Source organism: Agelaius phoeniceus, chromosome 15 (genome assembly GCF_051311805.1).
Source record: "Agelaius phoeniceus isolate bAgePho1 chromosome 15, bAgePho1.hap1, whole genome shotgun sequence".
Classification (NCBI taxonomy): Eukaryota; Metazoa; Chordata; class Aves; order Passeriformes; family Icteridae; genus Agelaius; species Agelaius phoeniceus.
Genome location: NC_135279.1, coordinates 1,724,528 through 1,741,781, shown reverse-complemented (window position 1 = coordinate 1,741,781; position 17,254 = coordinate 1,724,528). Strand labels below are relative to the sequence as shown.

Genomic DNA, 17,254 nt, shown 5'->3' with positions numbered 1-17,254 from the left:
AAAAGACGAGGCTTTCTCTGTGAGGGCGTGTTTGTAACAGATTTCCTTCTCTGCAAAAATAGCTGGGCCTCCATTCCTGCCTTTGCCGTGGCATTTGGTGCCGTGTGGGTGGGCCTTGTTCTGCCACAGCTCTGGATGCCCCCGGGCACTTCTCCCTGCAATAAAAAGCATTTGCAAAAGACCATTTACAAATAGCCTTTATGGGGGCGAGATCAATATTTCCGTGCTAAAGATCTGCCAGCAAAGCCAGCCGTGCCGCAGGGGTGATGGCCCATTACAGGGCTTTTCCTCATCCTCCTGAAATGCACCCCAGCCCAGGAAATCCTGCTGCTGCCATTAGGCAATTTCTGGCTCTGCTGGTTTTTCTCTGCAGCAACAGTGAGAGTTGGGAGTTCTCAAACCACCATGTGCAGAAAAGCCTCAGAGCTTGGGGCAGAGCATTTTGCTTATGGCATGAGAAAATACCCAAACTCCTGCAAGCAGGGTGGGGACTGGGAGCAGTGCTGACCTGCCTGGGAGCCCTGCTGTGTGCACAGCACATTTCTTGTCACCCACAGCCCTGGGGAAATCAGGCTGCTTAAGCAAGAGCTTGTTAAAACCCGAGATGTGCTGCAAAGATATTTGTGTGCTGTGTTTTGAGCTGCTTGGGATCATCTTCTCCCCATCCCGGTAGGATCTTGCCCATTGTGGGGGGAGCTGAGCAAGGGTCATTTTTGTCTGTGCACACCCCAAATATTCAGCCTTGAGGTTCAGGGTTGTACGTGCAGAAAGTCTGGAGTGGCTCCTGGCTGGGGAAAGGAAGGGGCCTGTGCTTGTGTTGTGTTTCCTGGAGACAAAGGGATGGATTCTCAAACAAAATTCTGTCCCTGGGTAAGGAGCCAGCCCTGGGCTGGAGCAGGCTCTGGGTCTGTAATTACATGTCCAACCTGTTCGAGAGTTTTTGCTCAGCCTTTGCTATCCTTTGTAATCCGAGGAGCAGTGGGCTCCCGTGGGATGCCCTTGGCACAAACCGCTCTCTGTCAGGCACCTTGTTTTGCCCAGGGCAGAAAGTCCGAGCGAAAGCTGGAAACGCCTTTGCTGCTGCATGAGGCGGGCAGGACCCAGCCTGCTCTGCTCTGCCAGGAGCCGAGCTGTGTGAGCATCACCCGGAGCACATGGAGCTCATGGAAAGCGTGCCCAGGCAGCACTGGGGCCCAAGCTCTGTGAGCATCACCCGGAGCACATGGAGCTGATGGAAAGCGTGCCCAGGCAGCACCGGGGCCCGAGCTGTGTGAGCATCACCCGGAGCACATGGAGCTGATAGAAAGCGTGCCCAGGCAGCACCGGGGCCCAAGCTCTGTGAGCATTACCTGGTGCACATGGAGCTCATGGAAAATCTCAGGCTCAGGCTGGCCCCTCGCAGCGGGACGCTTGTGAGGAGCGGAGGGCAGGGGGAGGCTGCCCGGGGCTGTCGCAGGGTGTCACTGTCCCCCGCGTCCCCGCGGTGCCGGGGCCGGTGCCGCCTCCCGGGCCGTGCCGGGCTCGGGGCGGGGCGGGCGCGGGGGGCGCGGGGGCCGAGCCTGCGGGAGGGGCGGGCCGGGGCGGGCGCTGCCGGCCCCGCTCTCCGCGCCATGGCCCCGCCGCCCGCCGCGCTGCCGCTGCCGCTGCCGCTGCTGCCGGCCCTGGCCGCGCTCCTGGCCGCGCTCCCGGCCGCGCCCGCCGCCCGCGCCGCGCCGCGCTCCATCGGTACACGCGGGGATGCCCGGGGTGGGGGTGGGCATCCGGGAGCACCGGCAGCACCGGGCCGCCTCCCCGCCCCGCCGGGGCCGGCACCGAGCGTTCCGCACCCCTCCTGCGCTCCGCAGCCTGCATCCCCATCCCCGCGCATCCCCGCGCATCCCCATCCCCGCGCATCCCCGCTGGTGTTTCCCCGCCGCGGCCGGGGGAGCGGCGGGACCCCCTTGGCCCCGGGGCGCTGCTGACCCGGCCTCTGGCCGCTCTCGCCCGCAGCCGTGGTGGGCGCCGGGCTGGGGGGCTCGGCCTCCGCGTACTTCCTGCAGCAGCACTTCGGGCCGCAGGTGCAGCTGGACGTGTACGAGGCGGCGGGCGTGGGAGGGCGCCTGGCCACCGTCACCGTCAACAAGCAGCAGTATGAGAGCCGCGGAGCCTCCATCCACGCCCTCAGCCTCCACATGCAGGACTTCGTCAAGATCCTGGGTGAGACTGGGCGTCCCGGCGCTTGTATGGCCTCCCTCGCTGAGCTGGGGGGTTTGGACACACCCGGGCTCTGTGCTTGGGGTGGTGGGGAGGGTTTCTGCCAGTTCCCCTTGGCACACAAGGAATGTGGCGATCCCCTTGCTGTCTCTCCTGTTGTGCCCTGGAGAGAGAAGGGGACAGGGTGGTCACCATCCGGGGGTCTGGTGGCATTAGTGTTGGGTGGCTGTTCACAAACTCCTGCCAGTCTGTCCCGGTTGGCAGCAGCAGCTCCATGAGATGCCCCAACATGATGTGGCTGGGAACCTGTGCCTTGGGGTCTCTCATTCCTGATGCTCCTCCAAGAGCATCCTTGCCCCTATCCCTGCCGGGACGTGTGCAGTGCTGGCCTGTCCCAGGGTGGGACCCAGCCCCGTGCTCCCTGTGCTCCCGCAGGCCTCAAGCACCGGCGCGAGGTGGCCGGGAAAAGCGCCATCTTCAGCGGGGAGCACTTCGTCCTGGAGGAGACCGACTGGTACCTGCTCAACCTCTTCCGCCTCTGGTGGCACTATGGCATCAGCTTCCTGCGCCTGCAGATGTGGGTGGAGGAGGTGATGGAGAAGTTCATGAGGTAGGACAGCCCGTGGCGCTGGGGGGGTTTCCCTGGGGCTGGGGCATCACCAGGTGCCCCCTGCTCCCGTCCCCTCCAGGATCTACAAGTACCAGGCACACGGCTACGCCTTCTCCAGCCTGGAGGAGCTGCTGCGCTCGCTGGGCGGGGAGGCCTTTGTGAACATGACCCAGCGCTCGGTGGCCGAGTCCCTGCTGGAGGTCGGTGTCACCCAGCGCTTCGTGGACGATGTCATTGCCGCCGTCCTGCGCTCCAGCTACGGCCAGTCCGTGCTGGTGCCTGCCTTCGCAGGTGAAGCCACCTCCTCTTGCTGTGTGAGTCTCCTCAGTGTCCCCTCTGCGGCCAGGCTGTGGAGCCACCCTCGTCTTCTCTCTGCAGGGGCCATGTCGCTGGCGGGAGCCCAGGGCAGCACCTGGGCGGTGGAAGGAGGGAATAAGCTGGTGTGTTCAGGTCTGCTGAAGCTGACCAAAGCCAATGTCATCTCAGCCAGGGTGACAGGCATCTCCCTGCACAGCTCGGGTGAGCCTGGGCACAGGTGTGGCTCTGCGGGCACCAGGGTGGGAGCTTGGTGGTGGCAGCATGGGAGTGCTGTGGCTGGAGGGAATCCTGATTCTGGTGAGGCATTTGGGAGAGGCCCTGGGGGTCTGTCCTTCTCCCTTTGTCTGATCCAGTGGGGACCCTGCAGCTCCAACCTCAGCCCTGAGGTTGTCCTCCCTTCCTCCTGAGGTCCATCAGGTTCTCCTGTGGCACCATCCTTGTTGCAGGCTCGCTCCCCCTTCCACCACAGCAGAAAAATATCTGGGGCCTGGGATGTGGGCTGTGTTCCCCCAGTCCTCTTTGCCCCCACTAGGCTGGGCCTCTCTGGAAACATTTTATGTCTTAATGAAACCTTTCTGCCATAACCATCAGGTGCTGTGGTCCAGCACTGGTGTGTGCTGGAAAACCAGGGGATGGAGGTCAGGCTGGAAAAAAAGAGGGTGAGGGCAGCACCACTTGGACCTCAGGGCTGCTCCTGACTGTCCCCTGTCTCTCTTCAGAGGGGAGAGCCCTGTACCAGGTCCACTATGAGAGCACCGAGGGCCAGGGCTCGGCTTTCTACGACCTGGTGGTGGTGACGACTCCGCTGCAGCCCAGCAGGAGCAACTTCACCTTCGACAACTTCGACCCCCCCATCGCTGACCTGCCCGGCGCCTTCCAGCCCTCCGTCACCTCCGTGGTGCACGGCTACCTCAACTCCTCCTACTTCGGCTTCCCCGACCCCAAGCTGTTCCCTTTCACCAGCATCCTGACCACCGACACCCCCGAGCTCTTCTTCCACGCCATGGACAACATCTGCCCCGTCAACATCTCGGCGGCGTTCCGGCGCAAGCAGCCGCAGGAGGCGGCCGTGTGGCGTGTGCTGTCCCCGCGGCCGCTGGACAAGCCCCAGCTGAAGACCCTCTTCAGGTCCTACTACTCGGTGCAGGTGGCCGAGTGGCCGACGTACCCGCGCTACGACGCCGCCAAGGCGCTGCCGCCCGTCGTGCTCCACGAGAGCCTCTTCTACCTCAGCGGCGTGGAGTGGGTGGCCAGCTCCATGGAGATGACGGCAGTGGCGGCCAAAAACGTGGCCCTGCTGGCCTACAACCGCTGGCATCAGCAGCTGGACAAGATCGACCAGAAGGACTTGATGCACAAGGTGAAGACGGAGCTGTGACGCCCCTGAGGGGTGGTGGGCCAGGAGCTTTGGGGTGTGCGGTAGTTTGGGGAGTATTTATTGCCTTGGGGAGGCCAGGGGGGGCTGGGGGACAAGGGACAGGTTGTGTCCCAATGACTTGAAGGCCTTCAGGAATACAGTTCCTGCCCAGTGTTGCTGTGTCTGTGCTGTGTGCCTCAGTTTCCCTGTTCCCTCACCCCAGGCTCTGCTGGAAAGGAGCCTGTGCCTTCTCCTGAGAAAGGCTCACAGTGTTTGGGAGGGATACTGGGGGGCTTTCAGGGGTGAGGCTGGCTGGCATTGGCAGCAGATGGGTCCCCCCGAGCTTCCCAGCTCCCACCAGTCTCTCCTGCCTTCCTGGCTTTGCCCTTGGGAGCCTCACAGGTAAGGCTGGAGATCCCAGGGCCTCTCCCATGCCTGGAGCCCAACCCTGCCTCCTGTGCCCCAGGGATGCAGGAAGGGCTCTCACAGCTCCTGCCAGGTGCTCTGTGCTTCTGGGGGTGTCCAGGCTTGTGTTTGTGGGGCAGAAGAGCCTCAGTGGGAGAAGCTGGGCAGGACAGAGGGGCAGCGTGAGGGGCCAAGGCAGGGGCAGCTCAGACCAGAGCCAGCAATGCACTTTATTGAGACCTCAGAAGCTGCCCAAAGCACCAGCAGCTTGCCCCGCTCCTTGGGCTACCCAGCCTGGCACAGAGGAACCTGTGGGAGGGCTGGGAAGGATTGGAAGGATTGGAGAGGACTGGGAAGGACTGGGGAGGATGGGAGGGCTGGGTGTTGCCAGAAGCTGCTGCAGCGATGGAGCAAACAAAGGGAAGTGGGGACTTTGGAAAGGGAGGAGGCCTGATCTTGATCCTGATCCTGATCCTGATCCTGATCCTGATCCAAGGGCTGCCTCTGCTCTGGGTGACTCCCAGGGGTGCCTCTGCTCTGGGTGTCCCCAGAGCAGCTGCTGGGGCTGAGGCTGACGGAGTCTGCAGGGGATTTTGAGGAGCCCTTGCACAGGGCCCTCCCCTCACCCTGCTGCCCAGCCAGGTGGCCTCTCCCAGAGGGCTGGGCAAGCTGGGGAAGCAAGAGCAAGCTGGTTAGAATGGCCAGCACTGGGGGAGCTGCAGGGTGTGAGCTTTGCAGCCTCAGAAGATGCAGGTGCAGCCCACAGCAATGGTCTCCATCACCATCTGGTACTTCTTGTGGCACTTCTTGCCCGAGGGCCCGTGGCCCAGCTGGCCCGGGCAGAGCCGGCGGCGCACGGGCAGGCGGCTGAAGATGGGGATGCTGGCCATGCTGCGGTCCTCCTGCAGGGTGAAGGGGTTGATGCAGCCACTGCACAGGCACCGGGCCTCGGGGATGTCTGCTGGGATCCGCGTGGCATCGTGGTTTATCCTGGAGGAGAGGGAAACGGGGCAAGGCTGGGGAGGTGGTGATGGGGTGAAATGGTTCTGCATCACAGCCTCCAGCAGCCTCCACAGCCCCTGTGCTGGCACCGAGCCCCTTGCCTGTCCCCGAGCTCACCTGTAGGCCCAGGGGGACAGGCTCCTGCGGTTGGACCTCCAGAGCCTCAGGTTCACCTGGCACTTGGTGTCCCCCGGCTCGGAGCCGTTCCTCAGCTGGCGCACCATGTCCTGGATGCTGTGCTCGTACTCTGCCATGCTGCTGTAGGGGTCATCCGGGGCCCAGGCCAGCCCGGGGGGGGCTGTGGGTGCCCGTGCCAGGCCCCTTCTCCTGCCCTTGGCTGCCTTGCTCTGGTCCTTGGCTTCGGGAACCGGGACCATGGCGAAGGTGAAGATGCAGAGGAGAAGCTGAGGAAGAAGGAGGATGAGGATGGTGAGAGGCTGCTTGGGCTGCAGGACTGGCATGGAGGGGGAGCTCTCCCTGCTCCCAGGGGTCACCAGGTGATGGCAGGACCACGTTGGCTTTGAGGTGGCACATTCAATGCCCAAAGGCAGCGCTGGCCTGCAGGTGAGAAACACCTGAGGGCAGTTTGCAGGGATGGTGGGCACACTCATGATGAGCTGATGCGTGTGGCTGCCCCTCACCCTGCTTGCAGTTTGTGTTCCCCAAAGTGCCCCTGCCTGTCCTGCCCAAGCTGTGCCCTGTCCCCTCCCTGCCCACCCTGAGGCATGGGGAGTGACCCAGCCCAGGCTGTACCTGGGCAGCCTCTGGTTTAAAAAGAGCCTTACAGAGATGACACAGTCAATAATGAGATCTTTATCCAAGCCCTCCTCTCCCTCCCTCTGTGCTCTGAGGACGGTGAGAGAGAACAGATGCTTTTTTCCCTCCCTTCTCCCTCCAGCCTCGCCGCCGTGTGCTGCCACCCGCCCGGCAGGCTGCCCAGCAGGGAACAAAGTTGCTTTCTGTAGTGCTGCTCGCTGCTATTCGTGTCCCAGCAGTGGCCCGGGCTGCCCCACACCCTGCCCGTGGGTGTGCAGTGCCCCGGGGCAGGGAGGCTCGGTGCCCGGAGCCGCGCTGTCCGGCCGTCTGTCTGTCCGGCCGTGGCTGCTGCATCCTCACCCTGCTGGGCACGGGGGGATGGCCCTGGCAGGCCCAAAGCAAACAACCCCAGGTGAGCAAGCATGCAAATCATTCTGTGAGAGAAGGAAAGCGAGGAGCAAGCCCCGGGCTGCCGGGGAGGCACCTACCAGGTTTGGAGCCCGCTCCATGGCCGCCGAGGGGAGCCGGAGCCCTCCTGCGCTGTGCCTGCTCCCTGCGAGCCGCGCAGCTAAAAAGGGAAAGCCCCAGCCCCCGGCTGTGCCCGGCCAGAGGTGTGTCCGCTCCCCAAGGTGCCAGGGAGCCTCGGAGCAGCCAGGGCAGGGGGCCAGCGTGGGCTGGGGCTGGGCCGCCGTCACCGCCCCGGGCGCTGCCTCTGCGGCCCGCGGTGACTGCGGTCAGCGCTGAGTCCCCTCTGGAGCAGGCGGCCCCGAGGGGCTCTCCTGGCAATAACGTGCTCTGGGGAGGCCGTTTGGGCTCTCTCGGTGTCACCGGCATGGTCACAGCCCTGACAGGCCGGAGGGACACGGCTGCTGGGCTGGCAGAGCAGGGCTCGCAGCAGGAGGAGCAGGGGTGGCTGTGCCCCGTGCTGGCAGCAAGGCGAGCGGGTAACCCGGGGCTGAGGGCCCGCTGTCCTCTGTGAGCCACCCCCGGCAGCAGCTCTGCTGTCCCCAGGAGCCGCCAGGCCCTTCTGCCCAGCACTGGGATGATGGTACCCATCCCTCCCTGCACCCTCGGTCTGTCTGTCCCCAAACCCTTCCCCTTGTGCTGTCCTGCAGCTCTTGTGCCCACAGCTGGCCCTGGGGCTGCGAGGGGCCGGGTGTGCTGGGCCAGGCGCCGCTTTGCAGGGTGCTGCAGTGGGGGAAACTGAGGCACGGGGGCGCTGGCTGTCATTCCCCGTGCAGAGGACAAGGGCTGGCATTGCACCCCCCTGCTCTGTCGCTGTCCGTGCGCTCAAGAGCCACGCGATGGTGCTGTCCGCCACCCAACCGCTCCCAGTCCTGCCCGTCTGCATCCCTCCTCTTCCTCCTCCTCCTCTCCACCCCTCCCTGCATCCCTCCGCCCCTCCATCCCTCCCTGCATCCCTCCGTGCATCCCTCCTCCTCTTCCTCCCGCCCTCCATCCCTCCCTCCATCCCTCCTCCTCCTCTCCATCCCTCCCTGCGTCCCTCCCCGTCTCCTCCCCTGCAGCCCCAGCCGCAGGCGGATGCCGCCGCTGTTCCCCACGCTCCCGGGCTCTGCCCTGCTCCTTGGGATGTTTCCCTCCTCCTCCTGCCTCACTGTGCATCCCCTGGGATCTGAAGGCCCTTGAGCTTTGTAGGGCAGAGGGAAATTTCCACCTCCTTTTCCCATCCATGAGCTGTGCCTCTGGGAAACCTCATAACTGGGTAAAGGTCTCTGCACCCCCAGCTCACGCTGTCCCCCTCCTCCTGGGATGCAGCAGGGACCAGCCTGGCTGCTCCCTTGCCCCATCTCACATTAACACCCCCAAGGACAGCCCAGCACAGCTCCAGAGGCTTTGCTGTCCCCTGGGCTGGCATCTGAGCACAGATTGTCCCGTTTGTCACCTCAGCACCTGCCGGAGGAGCCCTGCACCCACCCGCCTGTGCCCAGGTGTATGGCAGCACCCGGCCTTTGGCCACCAGCATGTTTTGGGGTGCAGAGCCAGCTGCAGCCTGCACCCAGCACCCTCAGCCCTGTTGTGGCAGGGCCGGTGGCAGCCCTGGGCGCCTGCGTGTGCCGAGCGAGCGTTGTGTCAGCACTCGGCAATGCTGTTTACACATGAGAGAGGCGCAGAGGCATCTGTGCCGGCAGCCAATTACCCAGTTTTGATCTTTTTTGGTGAAAAGGAAACCAGGCCTTTGCAGACATGGCCAAATTCGATAAGCTGGGGGAGGCGGGGGCCGGAGGCTTTTCCCCCTCGGCCTTGCCCAGGGAAGGGGCTGGGATGGGGAGGCTGGGCCATGGCCAGCTCTGCCTCCAGCCTGGGGCTCTTTGTGCCCATCCTGGCTGCAGTGACACCCCTGAGGGAACAGAGTGTGCTGGGGTTGCAGTGCTGGGAGGCTGGGCCACAGCCAGCTCTGCCTCCAGCCTGGGGCTCCGTGTGCCCATCCTGGCTGCAGTGCCACCCCTGAGGGAGCAGGATAGGCTGGAACCCCCCCAGGGCTCTGCTGCAGCCAGAGGGGATAGGAGAGGTGCTCTCAGGTTTGGTTTGTGCTCATCTCTGCTGCTGTCACCACTTAGCCACACTGCCATGGGAAATTTGGGTGGAGAGCAAGGCCTGGAGATGAGGAACAGGGATCAAATGGGGCAGGAGAGGCTGTGAAGATAAGCTCCACCTGCCCTGAGTAAAGCCAGGCGTTTATTTGCCAGATAAGCCTCGTGGAACCCACCCCAGCCCAGGAGATGCAGGGCACCTGTGTTGTGCCACGCTGGTGCTTGGCAGCAGGGATGTGCTGGGCAGGGATTGTGTGGCAGAGCACAGGGACTGCAGGTAAGGGAACGGGGGGAAGTCAGGCCACAGCTCCAGGCTGGCAGAAAACAGCTTTGTGCAGTTTCCCACAAGCAGGAATGTCCCTGCTGGGGTGAGGGCTGCAGTCCCCTCCATCTGCACTGGGCAATGGGCAGAAACACCACCGGTGCCACTCTGCAGGGCATGGCCGCTTCTCTGGGCACCAGGCTGCTCCAGAACCCAGCTCCCCATGGGGTTTGTGCACACCTGGGCACAGCACACACCCACCCCAGCCAGACGGGCGGGTCTGGCAGGAGGCTCCAGCACGGCTCATCCCTATCTCTGGGTGAGCAACATTTTCCACTCATCAAAGCAAAGCTCCAGGCAGCTGTCCTGGCCAGAGCCAGCCCTGTGCCGTGCTGGGAGGGGGGTCAGGCCCCCCAGAACCCCTCTGGCAGGTACTGCTGGCCCCGCCAGAGCACGGAGCTCACATCCTTATTTGCACAACGGCTCCAGAGACACCCGAGCCAAAAAAGCTTATTTTAAGCTTGCTGGAAAAAGAACATTGTTTGGTGGGAATTTAAACTCCCCATTCTCAAAAAAGGGAAAAACAAAAAGTGCTTCATTCTGCCGGCTCCTGCCATTGCATAAACACAGAAGCAGGCAGGGCTGGACAGGGGGCCAGGAATTTACTGCTGGCATCGAGCAGGATGGGTTGTGGGACAAGGACTCCTCGGCAGCTGTTGTGGGACAAGAACCCCCTTCTTCTGTGCCCCCACTGTCCCAAAGTCCCTCATGCTGGCAAGAGGGAGGGAAGGGGCATTGCCCCACCGTGGTGCCAGTGCTGTGGGCAGGAGGGGTGACCAGGCTGGCGGCCGAGCTCTGGCTGGCCCGGGCTCTGCATCGCTGCACAATTTTATTTATCCAGCTCCCAGCACAATTTTATTTATCCAGCCCTAATCCAGCTCCCCGGGCGGGCAGCTGGGCCATGCTCGGGGCTGCCTGTAAATCAGCGGGATTTGGGTGTCGGGAGGCAGAGCTGAGCCGGGCTCTCCTCTGGGGCTGGGGGACAGCAGAGAGGGCAGGAGGCTCCGGGGGGACCGGGGCTGTCGGGCCAGCGGTGCGGGCGGGGCGGGGGAAGATGCGCGTCCGTCCGTCCGTCCGTGCGTCCGTCCGGCACATCCTGCGCGGCCCCTCCGGCGCATCCATCACCCGCTCGCGTTTACAGCACGTCGCTGCTTACACGATCCAGACGCGCAGGTTCCTCCTGTCCCGCTCCTCTCGCGCCTTTTGTTTTCTTTTGCCTCCTGCTGCTGGAGACAGAGCCCCCGATGGAAAAAGCCTGTTCTGGAAATGGAGAACAGCTTCCTTCCGTCCCTGCCCGGGTCTGGCCCCCGCTGCTGGCTCTGGGGAGGGCTGGAGGGGCCGGTGCGAGTGCAGGGCACGGACAGACCCTGGGCTCGGCGAGTGCCTCTGTGCGGGGCAGCCTCGGGTCCCCGTAGGGCAGAGGGGGACAGAACCATGGTGTCCTCCAGGCTGGGACCGCTGAGGCACGACCTGGCCATGGGTCCCTCCATCCAGCCTGGCCCCTGCTCCCTCCATGCCCCTGTGCTTGCTCTCTGACCTTTTCCAGCCCTTTGGGCTCCTGCCCTCAGCCTGTCCTGGCTGTGCCCCCCTGCCCACCAGCACAGAGCATGGGCTGGGCACTGCTGGCTTTCCAGATAATTCAGTTTTCCTTCCCCCTGCAGCCTCAGGCAGTCAGACACAAAGCCCCGAGTGCTTTGGAGGGATGGCTTCATTTTGTGCTGGATTGCAAAGGTGAGACAGCCCTGCCAAGACAGGGAATCCCTCTGCACCCCAGCTCTGGCTGAGGGAAGGGCTGGTCCTTCAGCCCCATGAGGGACACACAGAGCAGCCTGGAGCCATCCCCACCACCTTCCCTGCCAGGCCAGGGGTTGGGGGATGCTCCCAGGGACAGGGCAGCAGTGCCCTCTGCGTCTGTGAGGAGAAAACCTCTGACTTGAAGGGCTTTGGTGGCTTTTTCTGGTGGGCAGGAGTCCAAGCTGCCAGTTCCCAGGGCAAGGCGAAGGGCGGGGGTAAGTGCAAAGCTCAGCAGTGGCACTGACGTCTGTCCTGGAGGGCTGTGACCAAGCCAAACTTCCCTCTGTGCCCCTGGGCAAGGGATTCCATGCAGGGACCCCCAAACTGCTGGGGAATCATCCCCAGGTAGAAAGTGGTGGCTTGAGGTCAGAGCAGGCAGTTCCCTGCCCTGCTCCCCATTCCCTGCTCCTGTGTCAGGGAGGGGAGGGATTTCCAGGGCAGCACTGGCCACTCCTGAAGGTCACCTTGAGAGCTGCTCCAGCCCAGCTGCCCATTCATCACGGCCCTGCCCCTGCAAGGGGCTGAGGGAGCAGGGGCTGTAATCAAACACGGGCTGAGAAATGCCCTCGTGGCCTCCAGCAGCCCCTCTGATGTCAGGCAGCAGATGAAAAGGTTCTAAATTTGGTGTGTTTGGATGTTAGCAGGGCTTGTAGGAGAAGGGTTTCTCTCTCCACGTCCCAGGCTCCTGGGAAGGTGGGAGCAGCCCAGGGCTCCCTTTCCATCACTGCCCTGTGGCATCGCCCCCTGTGCAGCCGTGGTCCCCTCCCCACCTGCCTGGGACAGAGCTGCCACTGCCACTTGACCCCTGCCCCTACACCCAGCCAGAGAGGCTGGAGCTCAGCGGGAGGTGGGGAAAATGGCACTTTTGTGGAGATACTGAAACTGAATCCGCGCTGAGGAGGGATGGCTGGGCAGCATCTTAGTGAAGGAGTAACAAAAACAAACCCGCGCCAAGGAATCCTGCTTTGCCCCAAATGTTTTTCTTATGGAGTTGTAATAAGACAAGAGCTGTAAAGATAGTAACCTCCTAAACATTACCTTATTAAGGCTTCTCAGAAACCGCAGGGCACGACCCCTCTGGGTCATGGAACAAGAGCGCAGCATCCAGCGAACAAACAGAGGCTAACGTTACATTTTTCACTTCATTTAGGGAACCTGGCTTCTAATTATAGTGTTTGTTTAATGGCTGTGCCTCACTCAAAGCCAGCCCTCCCAGAGCAGAGCGAGAGGGGAGTGGGAGGGCTGGGAGATCTCCCTGCTGGCTCCCAGGGCATGGCACGGGGATTAAACTGGGGACACACAGGGGTTTGGGGACTGGAGGCAGTGAGGGAGGGTCTGTGCCCAGGGAGAGCCCCTGGGCACATCCCACAGGTGATGTCCCAGCTGAGTGCTGTGCACCAAGGCTGCCTGCAGCAGGGGAAGGGGTGCTGGGGGTGCTGCTGTGGCTGTGCTCTGTGCAATTCCCATTGCAGTTCAGTCAGCCTGGGCCCATCTCTGCCCTGCTGACAACAGGCAGAGCTGCTGGGCCCTGCAAAACCAAGGCTCGTGCTGCCAGGGCCGCTGCATCTCTGTGTGTGCACCAATTCAAAAAATAATTTTTTTTTTTTTTTTTTTTCCCCAAGCAGACTCTGGGAAGTGCTTCATATTCCAGGTAGGTCGCAGGTGGCTCTGGCTCCTCAGAGGCCACCAGGTGCCTGTCCCTGCCAGGTCTGGGCATGCTGCTGGCAGATCCAGGCCCTGCTGCTCCCATCCCTGCTCTCCTGGCAGCTCCTGGTGCCTGGTCCAGCACAGGCTGGTTCCGTGCTTCTCCTTTCCTGCAGCTCCCTCTGGGATCAGGGATATCCCCGGAGTGCTGAGGGCAGGTTCAGCTCCTGCAGCACTGGCTCTGCTGCTGAGCTGGTGCCTGAGTCCAGGGAGAGCCCCAGGGATGCCAAGCACTCCACACCATCCCTGTACAAAGCCTGGCATGATGGCACAGAGGCCTTGGCCCTGCCTTTGGGGCTGTCCCAACCTGCCCAGGGGCCTGAGGGTGGTAGGAGCCTTCTCTGGGATGTGTTTCTGGTGGAAGTTCTGCCCTGCCTGACTCCTCCTCCACATTTGTCCCTATCCAGGTTATAGCAGCCACTGTGGCTGTGCATGGCTCAGGATCAGCCTCCTTCCCACAGCCAGGACGCTCTGATGGACACAGAACCCAGCTCTGTGCACCCCTCAGGGAACGTCACCACCTTGGGAAACCAGAGTTGAAGCTGGCGGTGTCTCCCTCAGTAATTTCATGCAGCAGAGGCTGTTCCTGCTGCTCCAGAGCTGAGCTCTGTGCTGGATTCACTGCCAGTGTCACCCAGCAGAGCAGAGGTGCCCAGAGCAGGGCCAAACCCCATCCTGCCCTGCTGGGGGCTGATGGAGCAGGGGATGTTCCCGCCCCAGCTGCCAAGTGCTGCTCATTGTGGGGGCTGGAGGCCATACATGGACTCACACGGGGCCAGGAGGGGCTGGGCTGGTGATGGAGCTCCCAGGCAGGCTCCCACACCCCTGGCACCAGGACAGGCAGGAGCCCTGCAGCCCCAGCCTCGCCACCACCGCCCCATGGGTGCCCCAGCCCTGGGGACACGCAGAGGTGAGGGATCCTGGGCAAAGGGGTTCCCCAAAATCTGTGCCTACAGCTCCATCCCGCTGCTGGGTTTGGCGGGGCTCACCCAGCTCTGCAGGTGTGGGGATGGACCCTGCCAGGGCTGGGGCAGGAATTGCTGCCTGCCCTGTGCATGTCTGGGATGGAAACTCCGGGAAGGTGGAGGTGAGCCCGGGCGGGTGGGCTCCTCACAGAGCGGGCACATGGAGCCCCTGCTCGGCTCCTGTGCTGCTGCCCCTTCTGGGAAAACGAGGGACCTCACCCTGCTCTCCCAGCAGAGCCCCAGGGCTCCTGCAAGGCCAGATGGAGCTTTTCAAAGTCATGGCAGTCACGGGACCCTCCAGGCAGGCCGGGGAGCATCTCCTCTTCCTCCTCTGGCCTCCACACCACCCCAGCTCCCTGCAGCCATCCTCCCCATGGGCTGTGGGATTCTTCTGAATTAATTCTTCTCCAAGGAAAACCCACAAACCCTAATGAAGCGAATTAAGGGCTATTTAAAGGGGGTACAGCTCCTTTAAAGAAGAATACAATCTCTACGAGCAGATAAATATTGATTTCCCAATTACGCTGCGGGCCCTCAAGCAGCCATCAACAAAGAGTGCGTTACAGCTCTACACTACAAAAATACAAGAACTTTATGACTCCCTCCCCGTTAACAGGCTAACCTGTATTTAAATAGGAGAATTAATGCTAGAACGGAGTAACCAGGGTCCATGCACGATACTGGGAGGAAGTGAGCTATTCCAAGTGAGCTATTCCAAGTGAGCTATTCCAAGTGAGTTATTCCATGTGAGTTATTCCAAGTGAGTTGAGTTATTCCAAACAACTTTCTCCGGCCGCCATGGCCCCGGTTCCCAGGCACAGCCCCGGCCGCTCTCCTCCCCCTCGCTTCCCCCATCCCTCCTTCCCTCCGCTCCCCCTCTCCGCCTTAATGACTTCCACATGGGCCTCTGGCAGCCCCAGCCAAGCCTCCCAGCATTGTCTGAAATCTCCAAATTTAGAAGAAATATGAAAATTGTCAAGCGGCCCTTCCTTAGGGGGTAAAAGCAGCGCCGGGCCCCACGTGACGGCCCCCCAGCCAATGGATCCCCCCGGCGCCCCTGACAGCGCTGCCCGCCGCGGCCTGGCCTCCCCCGCCAGCTCATATAAGGTAAAAACAAAAAGCTTTTTCCAGCTTCTCGGGAGCCTGCGAGGAGTTTTGCACCCAAGGGCTCCCGTGCCGGCCGCTTCAAAAAGGCCCGAGCGGCGTGGCCGGGGTGGCAGTGGCGGGCACGTGGCCGTGTCCCCGCGGTGCCACAGGGCGGCTGTGGGCGCGCAGGTAAGGTGGCCGTGGATGGAGGGGGCACGGGTGGGCGTGTGGGGCGCTGGGGATGGGGAGGTTGGTGTGGGAGAACTGTCTGGAACACAGCTCGTCCAGCATCCCCTCTGCCAGCCTGGGATGCCCAGCAGCAGCTTAGGGGAGCTGGGCTGCACCCTGGGAGTGGAGCACAGCACAGGATGCTCAGCAGCAGCTTTGGGGAGCTGGGCTGCACCCCGGGAGCAGAGTGGATGCTCAGGATGCTCAGCAGCAGTTCTGGGGAGCTGGGCTGTACCCCAGGACCTGAGTGAAGCCCAGCCTGGGATGCTCAGCAGCAGCTCTGGGGAGCTGGGTTAGGGTGATGCACCCCAGGAGCTGAGTGGATGCTCAGGATGTTCAGCAGCAGCTCTGGGGAGCTGGGTTAGGGTGATGCACCCCAGGAGCTGAGTGGAGCACAGGCACAAGCAGGGAAATCTGCTGGGCATTGAGTGGCTGAAGCCTCCTCAGGGTTAGGGGATCCTTGGGCAAAGGGGTTCCCCAAAATCTGTCCCTACAGCTCCGTCCTGCTGCTGGGCTTGGCGGGGCTCGCCCAGCTCTGCAGATGTGGGGATGGACCCTCCCAGGGCTGGGGCAGGAATTGCTGCCTGCCCTGTGCATGTCTGGGATGGAAAATCCGGGAAGGTGGAGGTGAGCCCGGGCAGGTGGGCTCCTCACAGAGCGGGGACATGGAGCCCCTGCTTGGCTCCTGTGCTGCTGCCCCTTCTGGGAAAACGAGCTGGGGAGGGAACGGAGCTGGGGCTCGGAGCCCGAGGCTCGCAGGGTGTGGGAGCCGCCGTTCCCAGAGCACTCACACCTGGGAGCATCCCGGTGCTGCTGCCCGCGGCTTTTGGGAGCATCCCGGTGCTGCTGCCCGCGGCTTTTGGGAGCATCCCGGTGCTGCTGCCCGCGGCTTTTGGGAGCATCCCGGTGCTGCTGCCCGCAGCTTTTGGGAGCATCCCGGTGCTGCTGCCCGCGGCTTTTGGGACCCCGGGGCCGCCCAGCCCTGTCCTGCCTCTCTCCATCCCCCGGGAATGGCCCCAAAAATCGCGTTTTCCCAGCCGGGGGCCCTTCCCCGGCTCCATCGCTCTCCTGGGCAATGGTGGCTGCATCCTCAAGGCCCCGGAGCTGCCGTGGTGGCTGCACAGTGAGGGTTACAGCTGAGCCCTGTCCTGATGCAGGGGAGGGCACAGGGAGGGCAGCAGTGGCGGCCAGCAGGGCTGGTGGCCTTGCAGAGGCTCCCCGGCTGGTGCCTCGTCCCTCAGGGCTGCCTTTGTGAGCTCTGTGCTCTTGCTCTGCCCCCAAAGCGCTGGCAGGGGCTGTCCCCTCCCTGTGGGTCACCTGGGGACACTGCAAGGTGCCACGTCCTCCTGCCTCCTCCCTCTGCAGGGACAGCTGCCAGGTGTCATTCGGGTCCAGCCCAAGGACAGCGGGTCCAGCCAGGGCACGGTGCCATCCCTGGGGGTGCAGGAGGCTCTGTATGGGCTCTGTGTCCCTCTGCAATGGGCAGTGACAGTGGGCAGGGCACTGCAGCCTCTCACAGTCCCAGTTTGTCCCCACTCTGCAGTTCCTCAGGGGTTTCTCACTGTGGCATGGGGCTGGGGAGCCACTGCTGTGTCCCCATCCCCTGGCAGTGTCCCTGGCATGGGGCTGTCCTCCCTGTGCCCAGCCTGGCTCCCCAGACCCCAGGCACCCTCCGGGGAGCCCTGCACAGGACAATGGAGCTGCCTCTTCACTGCCAGCTGCTGGGAGAGAAGTCAACTCCCAGCAAGCACAGGCAGAGATTTCCCAAGCAGTTATCAGCAGGAATTGGGGAAAGGCTGTGTCTAGACAGGCTGCAGCTCTGGGTGGCGTTTCCCTCCACACTTGTCAAGGGACAGCCTGCACATGATTAAGATCCCTTTTTTCCCTCTTGGTCTCCTTTTCTGTCCAAGAGCTACCCCTGTCCCTGATCAGGCTTTTTTGAGGTTTGTTCCTCTGCAGTGC

General features: G+C 62.8%; 2 protein-coding genes across 2 annotated transcripts; one reads left to right on the top strand and one right to left on the bottom strand.

Annotated features, from left to right (window-relative positions):
- The first annotated feature begins 1,576 nt into the window (after positions 1-1,576).
- Positions 1,577-4,654, top strand: PCYOX1L (prenylcysteine oxidase 1 like). Its single transcript, XM_054643042.2, has 6 exons — positions 1,577-1,725; positions 1,990-2,196; positions 2,629-2,803; positions 2,883-3,094; positions 3,182-3,322; positions 3,841-4,654. Exons 1-6 carry the CDS (start codon positions 1,611-1,613, stop codon positions 4,497-4,499), a joined length of 1,509 nt encoding a protein of 502 aa, XP_054499017.1. The 5' UTR covers positions 1,577-1,610; the 3' UTR covers positions 4,500-4,654.
- Positions 4,655-5,234: 580 nt separating this feature from the next.
- On the bottom strand, positions 5,235-6,280 carry IL17B (interleukin 17B). The gene is made up of 2 exons (XM_054643147.2): positions 6,003-6,280; positions 5,235-5,873 (listed from the first exon to the last, which is right to left on the bottom strand). Exons 1-2 carry the CDS (start codon positions 6,260-6,262, stop codon positions 5,624-5,626), a joined length of 510 nt encoding a protein of 169 aa, XP_054499122.2. The 5' UTR covers positions 6,263-6,280; the 3' UTR covers positions 5,235-5,623.
- Between the last annotated feature and the right edge of the window lie 10,974 nt (positions 6,281-17,254).